Below are 9,982 nucleotides of genomic sequence, written 5' to 3'. Positions count from 1 at the left end.
TAATACTTTTCTAGAACCAAAATTTATCAAGAATGAATAAAATCATTAATAAAATCAAATAGTTATTTCTTTTGACCAACACAATAATAATGAAAGATTATAATCAATGGAGTTTGTTCTAAACATAAATATGTTATAATTTATAGAAAATCGAAATTAATTGTATCCAACAAGTTGGGTTTTGAAGCCCAGCATTTCGAGTTGACTTACAGACATAAAGCACAGAGACTGTATTAGCGACTCAAAGGAGAATAATCGTCGAACTGTAAAGATAAATAAAATACTCTATTTTGACATAAATTTGTCATTAAAATTATAACGTAGCATATAAAATGCTTTGATTGCAATAAAGTTTATCGAGTTGACGTCTTCCATGACTCCTTATTTCCCATACGTACAATAAAATATGTCTTATCTAGTTTTTACTTATACATCCCGTATAGGTTTGTTTAACTGTGTATCAACATAAAGGTAATGGAAACTAAGAATTATGACCACCTATGGTTATAATAAAACCATTGTGGAAGGCTTCATCTCGATCTTTATGCAAGTGATATATTATCGAAGATGCCAGCTAATTTAGTCGATAAAAATTTTAATAAATTATTATAAAATTTTGAACTTCCTCACTTATACTTTAAAAACTATAGCAACTCAAAGAATAATAACCTATACAAAGTGGTCTTGGCAACTGCCATCTTTACATATAATATTACAGTATTGGCTTAGTTTGTCACTACACTATGACTTGGTCATGCTAACATAAGATAGTAGCTGATGGATTACAATATAGTAAAAGCTTATCTTGCAAGAATATAATTCTGCAGTAGACACAGTTTTTGTATTGAACTGTTAACAGTACGTGTTTATCTGTCATTTGGCTTTCCTGCCAAGGATTTAACAGTTAAAAAACATTCTTTAAATGATAGGAAAAATATTCAATTGTATTAAATAATAAAAAAAGATAAAAAAATTATTAATTATGGATCCATCATGTTATCATCAGTTAAAAAATACATAAAATATTTCTCTCAATCGATAGTATGTTATCATCAGTTAAAACCTAATTAAGCTTGTTGTGTATTTTATATTAGTCGTAGACTTATTTTTTATCACTAATTGATTATTATAACGAGAATTAGAAAGAATAATTATGCTTTCTTATTAAGAAATGAGAGAGATAAGATATTGTGAATGTGGTTGATACTTATTTGTGCTTGTTAAGTGTGATGCAGCCATGAATGAATGCTACTTGTATCTTGTTGGCCACTTAATTTTATATTAAAGGATAAGAAACAATAATTAAGCACCACTAGTCAATGTTAGAGTGCTCCATTATTAAATGTGATATTCAAATAGTTGATTATTTATTTGGAATATTAAAATCCAAAGATCAAGATATCACTAGTAAAATATTGCAATCATCTGCTCTAATATATTGTCCTACCTATTGCCCTCTTGGCCCCATTCAAGGTCATGATCAATAGATATCAACCACATTATTCAAATTAAGAATACTTGGAATATCAACATGATCTTCCATCACTTCCATGCACAGCGAATAGTTGTTCTTATTCACTTCTTGTATTCTTTCTCTCTTTTCACTTTTAATAATAATATAATAATTATATATATAGTATGAATTCCTCACAAAAGTTCCATTGTTTCATTATATTTCCACATCTCTATAAGGGCTTCATTTTTCTCCCTTTACAAAAACATATATTTCCCATTATTTTTTTATAGTTTGAGGGTATTTTTATGCTATTAAACAAGTCCCATGCTCCATAGCAAATTAAAAAGGTGCTTACTATTTAAAATTATTTTCTAATTGACAGCTCTTTTACTATCCATAATCTTTTAAAAATTAACAAAATAATATTTTTTTAATTTTTAATTTTTAATTTTTTTTCTCTTTCATATCTTTTAGATCTATCTATGCATCTTATCGTTGTTGATCATCATCCTCGGTGTATACTCATTATCAATCATAGTCTCTCATATCATGATCGCGGAGTCTATCCGATCCTTCCCATAATTATTTCATATTACATTCAAAACAGAGGAAAAGAAAAATAAAAAGAAATAATAAAAAAAAGGAGGAGAGGATTATGAAGATAAGAAGGATGGATTATTTTAAAATATTAAAAAATTAAAATAATATTATAAAATAATAATTTTATTAAAAGAAAAAGAAGTTTTTTCTAAGAATATATATATAATTATAATATGAAAGGGAGAGTTGATGGGGTGGTCATGTGGGAGGAACGTGAGGTGGACTTATCCAAGCGTGTGGGTCCAGATTTGTGATGCATGTGATGATGGCATGGGAGCCATCAATCGTTGTCACTTTAGTTTGGTTGGGGCTTTGAAATGTGTAAACAATGATAGCAACAACAATAATAAAGTGGACATGGATCACATCAGTTTTGGCACATGACGCCAAATCCTACTTCGCCATGGTCTATTTATTAGGCATTCTGAGCCGGATTAGGGAGTCAATTAGCACGATTTGGTCCACGTGGGCCCCTTAGATCCTTTGACACGCAACTCAACTCACCTTATTCTATCCCATCTATTTCCTTCCCATAAACTATTCACTTCTTTATACGAACATGCCGTTTATTTTAGTGTTCTTTTTTATTGTCATCATCTCTATTTATTTATTTATTTATTTGCTTATTTTTATAATCCCCGAGGCGGGCAGTGCGGACGTCGTGGCCTGGTGGGTGGTGGGCCCCGACGACGACGCCACCTCGTGCCACGTCGACGACTGCGACCAGAAAAAGGCGTCGGTAGGGTGGGGAGCGAGCCCGGCCCCACTCGAAGCATTTTTCGACCGTCCGATCGACCCGCACCGGCCGCCCGGGCCTTCCCTCTCGGTTCGGAGATCTCGGGCCGCCCTGCCAGCTTGGCCTGGGACAGCGTCCCCGAGCTCGCTACGTGATCCGACGGGTGTGGTTCGTCTAGCTCGGTTGACTCCCGAAATCACGACCGTCGGATTTCTGGCACGATGTTTTACCACGCCGATCTAGGCCGTCGGATGGTATGGAGGATCCGAGGGACCGAGCGGTCTGCTTCGTTCGCTGGCGCCTCATGTGGCCCTCAAGAAGTGACAAAAACCGGGGAGAGAGCGGATGGGGCTGCAGAAGGAGGCGACTGGCGACGGAAGCTGACCACAAGAGGGAGGAGATAGGGAGAGAGAGAGAGGAGGAGGAGGAGGAGGTCTGACCGGCAAAATCCCTCGCTTTTGGCGCCCTCTCGAAGGAATCCGACGAGGTTAAGCGATCTTACCCGTGGGAAGGGACCCAAGTCTGTGTAGTTTTCGGGGGAAGGATCTGAGCAGGAGCGACGAGGGGATGAGAGGAATCTGGTGATGAAAGGGAGAGATGGAGAGGAACCGTGAAGCGAGGAGAGGGACCATGGCAGCGTCGACAGAGGCCACCAACGACGGAGGTGGTGGTAACGTGTTGTCTAGGAGGAGGCATAGGAACAGCAGCAGCGTCAGGGACTCTCCTGGTCAGGAGTCTCCGGAATCTGCGTCCTTCCTTCTCCCTTATCCTTTCTTGTTCGACGCTGATTATCATCTTTTTGGGGTAACTTCTTATTTCAGATGAGGATGGAAGAGTGGAGATGCAGGAGACGTGGAGACCACGAGATCGGGGGGCCAAGAAAACTTGGGATCGGGACAGATCCAGCCGGAGCAAGAAGAGGAGAGGGGAGAGATTGAGCAACAGAGACGAAGAAGATGAGAGCTCCGAGGAGAGCCTTGACGAGGACGAGGAGGCCGAGGACGATGACCTGTTGTTGGTCCCCGCTCGGCTACCTCCGCCCTCGCCCCCTCCGTCAAATCCGGGTGCTGCGGCTTCCTCGTCGCCCAAGCAGAACCACCATCACTGCCACCAGCTGTTGCGAAAGAGCTTCCCACCCAAAGCGGTGAAGTGGCGAACAGATGAAACCATCGGAGTCACGGTGCCTAGAAAAGCTCGTTCAGGTAGTGACGAGGAGGAAGGGAGGAGCGTTGGCAAGAGCTGTTTATTTATCTTCTCGTGGTTTTGCAGCATCCGCCAGGAGATCACATGAAGCTCCAGCCTTAGGCGGAGGAGGTGGTGGTGGTCGAGGCCGAGAGCTAATGACCCGACAAGCTTCCACAACCAGAATACCGTCGTGTTCCTCGAATGGCTCTCTGCCAAAGAAGATGGTTGGATTCACTTTGACATTACATCATATTCCTCCTTCCTGGTCTCAATTTCCAAGTGATTGATTGGCAATTTGTTGTTGTTTTTTCCCTCTTGCTGACATCAGAAGCTGATCAATGGAGAAAAGCCATCAGATATCTCCAAATCGGCATCTTTGGTCGAAGATGAAATCGAGATTGAGGTTGCAGAGGTACTGTTTGGGATGACAAGGCAATTCGAGTGCCTTTCGAAGCACGATAGCGATAATAAGCTGGATTCAAGGGACATCGATGCCGATTCAGGCAATGAAGCGAAATCTAGAGCTTCGTCGCCAAGTTTGATGTCTCCATCTCCGGCGAGCTATCCATCAGACTGCCCATCTGCACTTACATCGTCCAATTCGTGCTCCAATCCTGCCTCGTTGCCTACTGTAGGTGCGCCAATATTTGATTCATTTCCTCATCCTTTTTACGAGTATTGTTCCGTTTCACTGATTGTTTAGTGATATCAACAGCTTCAAAGAGGAAAATGCAGATGCACGTAGAAAGCTTTGCAAATCCAGTGGGATTACATAACCTTTCGAGCTTCATTTTACCTTCTGGGGATAAAATGGATGCAAGGAACCAGATTAAGGCAGAGGCTTCATCGCCTGGATCAGAAAGGCACAATGCATCTCCTGCAACCAAGAATGGCAGTGGATTGATTGATGTTTTTGTCTCTCGGTCTGAGATCTCTGATGTACAACAGCAGAAATGGGCCAAGACTGTTCAGGAGTTGCGTCCATTGACAGGAGGGTCAGATGATAAGGAAGAAATCATTTCACCCGCAAAGGGATCTGCTTGTACTGATTTGGACACCAATATCTGTGAATTGATCGCTCAAAAGATGTATGTTGTGATGTGCTATCATTCTTTACTCACAAATTTGTGATTTATTTATCAAAACTACTTTCAATTTTACAGAGTGCCCGATATCCCTAAGGAGCAAAAGTTCAATATTGATCTGATGGTGAGCAGCATGGATTGGCCATCAGTTGAAGTTTCTTCTTTCAACAACAATTTAATTAAAGGAAGTTTTGTCCTTATTGCAGGCACCTCCTCCAGGAGAGCTGTCACCAGAGAGGGATGATTTAAATGTCTTTGACTCAGATCGCAAGCCAAAGGGCCCAGATGTTGAAATGGTATGTTCTGCTTAATGATTTGGCTGTAAGTTGGCAAGAACTATTCTGACTGGACCCTGGGCTCACTTCTATCAATTTTAGGCACTGAAAGAGGTAGAAAACCCCACAGATGGTGTACTGGTGGGAGATAAGCAACAGATCGAGAAGCCCATTCAGACAAATATTGACTTGAGAAAGCAGCTGGTGGTCAAGCAGAATCGAGACCTTTGTCTTGATTTGGAAAAGCCAAAGAGTGATGACATTGGCACTGGCAGAGTGCAAGTCCATAAGAAGCAAGTCAAAGAACCTAAAGTAGAGCCTAAACAAGAGAAGTCTGGTAATAATGATTTCCAATAGAGTTTCTTCTATGTCGTCTGATCTCTGCTATGAGGATATCTGATTTAAAGTCTGTTTCTCTTTTTCAACTTTTAGCATCAGCATCCTCACTCCATATGCCATTCAATCAAACTTGGCCTGGATGTTTTCCTCCATACGGGTGAGTAATTGATCTTCTTTCTCTAGGAATTTAAAGTTTGTGATGACTACGGAGGATTTCATCTTCTTCATCCTCAGGTACATGGGTCAGGGTCCAACTTTGCAAGCTGTTGTTCCTATGGATGGAACTGCAGGTCCTTCCAATTCCTTGCAGGTTTCTCCTCCGCTCCCCCATTCCATATCTCACTCTCACTCTCTGGTTCTCACAATTTCTCCTGTTGCAGCCACCACCCTTTCAACAAATGCATCCTCGTCCAAAGCGTTGTGCCACACAATGCTATATCACACAGATGATATCCAATCACCAGAAATTTATGAGGATGAGTTCTTTCTGGACTGCTGCAGCTGGAGCTGCACCTTTGTATGGGGCCAACCCATATAACCTTAATGTAGTTCCGCCTTCAGATGTTCCTCTCTCTGGAAAAACAAAGGAAGGAAGTTCCCTAGGTAAGAATATGAGTACATTGCAAGACACTAAAGGGACACCAGCATATGCTATGCCATATTCAGGGCATACCTCACAGGAGAAGATGCCATCAGCCAATAATACAAACATGGAATCTGCCCAGGGAAAACAACTAATTCTGCAGCAGATGACTCAGTCTGGATCCACAAACAAGATGCCGGTAAGGTTTCTCTGCATGTGTTGGTATTGAATCTTTTTACAATGCTGTTCTGAGATAATTTATACTCTTTTTTTGTGGATCCAATTCTATTTTCTATTTAGCACGTTCCTGCATTCATTTTCCCTATAAACCAGCAACAAGCAACACCCACAGCCTCTGCAGCAGCTGCTAATAGAGTTGGGGTAGCAAAATCTACTACGGTTTCAGGTGCTGAGGTGCGGGTATCTGGTGCCTTGGGTTCTGCTGGGGGAAGCAGTGGAGGTGGTGGATCAGCAACTCCAGTGAATTTGAGCTTTTCTAGTTTGCCTCCTAATGAAGCTCAGTACCTGGCATTTGTTCAGAACAATGCATATCCTTTTCCTATTCCTCCCCAAATTGCTGCAGCTCCTCCATTTCCTGGAACAAGTAATGCTCAAGCAATGCCCTTCTTCTACCCTTCTCACATGCTTCATGCATCACAACAACGATCACAACAGCAGCAGTTGGCAGGGCCTCCACGACAGCATGGTAAACAAAGCCACCCCAATTTGAGCACCTTAAGTGGATCATCCTCACAGAAATATCCACAGAAATCACAATGTATGGGGGGAAATGGTGCTGGTGCTGCTAGTGATGGCGGTGCAATCTCTTATGTATTTTCAGAAACTCATCAACAGCAGGACCTACTGTCTCAGCAAGCTTGCCATAATGAGTGCAATAAGGACATGAAAAATGACCTTCCCGCTGCTGATGGTACAAATTTTCAATCTCAGAAGGCAATCTGTTTCCAAAAAGGTTCTACTCCAATTCATCCTCAGAACTTCGTCTTGATGTCTACTGCTGCAGCTGCTATCGCAATGGGCAATAGTAAGGGTCACGGTGATAAGCAGCCAGTTTATCAGCAGCCACAAGAGAAGCAGAACATGACGGCAGAGCTTGCATTGCCTCAAGCTTTCACAATTCCCTTTGCATCCTTTGGCGGAGCTGGAACTGTACCATCAGATTTTGATTTTTCTTCCATGACACAGAATCATTCCATTTTATGGAGCCTTCCAGAACCTTCCCGGGACGGCTACCACCAGATGGCAAAAGCTGCAGTTACTACCACTGCTCAAGCTGCAGAACAGAAGAAGGTCCACCAAGTAACAGAGGGAAAATCTGCAGCCTGGGAGTCAGACACAAGTATCACAGTTGAAGAGGGCAGAAATATTATAGCAGCTAGCAAAGGCCTACAGCATTTGTTTTCATTTGCAAAATCCGATAATGAACCTCCCATCCAGTCAGGTGTCAGTAACAGTGTCTTAGACCTCTCTTCCAGATCAGTGAACCTCATCCAAGCTCCGGGAAATTGTGGTATATCTGTTGACCACGCTGCTGGCACTTCTACAGCTGCAACTTCTGTTCTCACATCTACCAACAATGTTGCCAATTCCCAACAACAGAAACAGCAACTGATTCATTCTCAGAAGCATCAACTGCAACAGCTGCAGATGCAGCACCATCTTGCATCCTCTCATGCAAAGTCCTCAGGCTCAAGGAACAACACCAATATCCACCCTGAGAGTCTAACTGAGGGTTTTACCGCTAGGTTCCCTCAGTCTCTAAGTGGGCCCCCTCAGGCTCTTGTGCATGGTGGCAGCCCCATCCAGTGGCCTCAGGGCAAAACATCCAGAGTAGGAGATATTACTGCAGTTTCATCTACTCCATTACCAAAGAAAAACCTCAGAGAAGGTCACCAAATACAGATATCTTTTGGCTTGAACTCAAATGAAGTGGTGGCACTAGGGGGTCAACACCTCTCTGGAACATGTGATAGTCCATCAGTATCTTCTGTCACCATTGCTGTTGGTTCATCTTCGAAATCTGTCTCTAAGATTGCTGGTGGCAGCCCTAGGGAATGTGCCAGTATGAAGCCTGGTCCATCGACCTCTGCAATTGCGCTCACTCAACAGTCAGCTGTAAAGCAATCAGTGACAAGCTCTAGTTCAAAGCCGATATCTATGAGTAGCTTTAACATGCCATCCATTCTTGGGCGCCCTCAGAAAGTTCCTGCCCCAAGTTCTAACACTAAGCAGCAGCAACAGCCTCAGCAATTACCAGATCATCAAACCTTTTCTCAGGCTCAACTCTTCTTCTCTAATCCTCACATGCAACAGGTCCCATATTCTAAATCCAGTGCTGCTGCTCCCACTGTTGTGCAGTACTATGAGAAACCTCGATCTGAACAACATACACGACAGTCTCAACTGCAGCAACAACTCAGCTCAGCTCCGTCTTCTACTGGGATGCCATGTTTTTTTGCTCCCACTGCATTTACCCTAGCCGGTGTTCCCACATCTGACCCTGCAAAGGCCATGGCTGCTGCCTCTGTGGTTGCGGCCAACAGTATAAAAGGCTCTCCGCCATCTAATTTTCTGAATGCTACTCAACTAGCTTTGACTACCCAGTCTGCCTCTGGCTCTCCTCACCCTCCAATTTCTGCTACATTCCCTTACATGTCTTCGCTGCCATTTTCCATGAAGCCCTCAGCTGAGCAGAAGCCTGTAGCTGGTAAATGCTTTCTTCTCATCATTTCTCCCTTATTCTTAAATAAAGATAAAAAATAGCTTTATCAGATTAGTCTCCTCATTGCTCTATCACAAATCATTCTATTAGGAAATGGTGGTATACAAGCTTTCTGGCAGTCTGACAAGAGGTAACGCTGGACTGAACAACAATCGCTCGCTGGTGCTATATGAGCGGATGACGCTTGGGCTCACCGACTGCATCTGATGCTTCTTTGCATAAGATTCTGAAATCTAACAAGAGGCTCTCTGCTCCCTTCCCTCTTCCCCCTGTCTCTCTGCTCAAATGTGTGCAAATTGAAGTATTGAGAAAGAATAGAAAGAAGGGAAAAATGAGAAACAGGGAGAACAATTGCAGAGGGAAGATGGGTGGTAGGCCATAGCTTCCAGAACATGTCAGCATTTTGGTTTCGCTCTCAGTTTCCAGTTAGCTTGATTCGTGAACGTGGCCGAGATGAGCAGAAAGCAGTCCAGGAAGATGATTATTACAAAAGGTTTCCTCTTCTCTCAACTGTCTTCGGATGCTAATGGCCATCATGAATGTTTCTTTGATTTAATTCTAACTTCATTAAGATTGGTGAGAGAATTAAATTAATGTCATCATTACATGTTTCTCCTTATCTCTACATATGTGTATCTGTTCTTTTATGGAGTAAAAAACCAAATTTATGTTGTTTTCATGCTACCATTGTTCCTTTACAATCTGGATGATTAGGATGAGTCACAGAAATAGTATTTCTTTACAAGATTAAGATGGTGTATCATAATGAGTTTATAAAGGAGTTTTAACTATCTTTTATTCCTTGGACTTTTGATATATAGTGAACTCAAATTTAGATAGATAAGTACTAAATCTTATATAAAAATGAATATTTTAGTGTATGTTCAATTCTCGTCTTAAATATATTTCTCTTATAAACATGGTGTATCTTTACTGGGCAAATAAAAAAAAAAAAACTCAAGTTTTCACTTTTTCTCGTA

The 9,982-nt window shown here is 41.9% G+C and overlaps 1 protein-coding gene across 3 annotated transcripts; it reads left to right on the top strand.

The window, feature by feature from the left end:
- Positions 1 to 3,151: 3,151 nt before the first annotated feature.
- Positions 3,152 to 9,681, top strand: LOC135631117 (protein TIME FOR COFFEE-like). Of its 3 annotated transcripts, XM_065138545.1 has the most exons (14): positions 3,250 to 3,519; positions 3,614 to 3,994; positions 4,062 to 4,201; positions 4,306 to 4,612; positions 4,693 to 5,065; positions 5,141 to 5,186; positions 5,269 to 5,358; positions 5,440 to 5,674; positions 5,770 to 5,833; positions 5,911 to 5,986; positions 6,057 to 6,458; positions 6,560 to 7,190; positions 7,284 to 8,987; positions 9,093 to 9,234. In XM_065138545.1, the coding sequence occupies exons 1-14, from the start codon at positions 3,390 to 3,392 to the stop codon at positions 9,134 to 9,136; spliced, it is 4,623 nt and encodes a 1,540-aa protein (XP_064994617.1). In that variant the 5' UTR covers positions 3,250 to 3,389; the 3' UTR covers positions 9,137 to 9,234. The 3 variants fall into 3 exon arrangements, with proteins under 3 accessions (XP_064994616.1, XP_064994615.1, XP_064994617.1); XM_065138544.1 differs by having other exon boundaries at positions 3,152 to 3,519; positions 6,593 to 8,987; positions 9,093 to 9,681; XM_065138543.1 differs by having other exon boundaries at positions 3,152 to 3,519; positions 6,560 to 8,987; positions 9,093 to 9,681.
- The last annotated feature ends 301 nt before the right edge of the window (positions 9,682 to 9,982 follow it).

Source organism: Musa acuminata, chromosome BXJ3-2 (genome assembly GCF_036884655.1).
Source record: "Musa acuminata AAA Group cultivar baxijiao chromosome BXJ3-2, Cavendish_Baxijiao_AAA, whole genome shotgun sequence".
NCBI lineage: Eukaryota > Viridiplantae > Streptophyta > Magnoliopsida > Zingiberales > Musaceae > Musa > Musa acuminata.
This window is presented reverse-complemented; position numbering and strand designations above follow the sequence as displayed.

Bases quoted from the DNA above. Each gene is read 5' to 3' on its own strand.
- LOC135631117 (XM_065138543.1), top strand. From the start codon at position 3,390: ATGGAGAGGAACCGTGAAGCGAGGAGAGGGACCATGGCAGCGTCGACA. The intron at 4,202-4,305 runs GTTGGATTCACT...TGCTGACATCAG, and splicing joins GCTCTCTGCCAAAGAAGATG to AAGCTGATCAATGGAGAAAA. The intron at 5,987-6,056 runs GTTTCTCCTCCG...CTCCTGTTGCAG, and splicing joins GTCCTTCCAATTCCTTGCAG to CCACCACCCTTTCAACAAAT.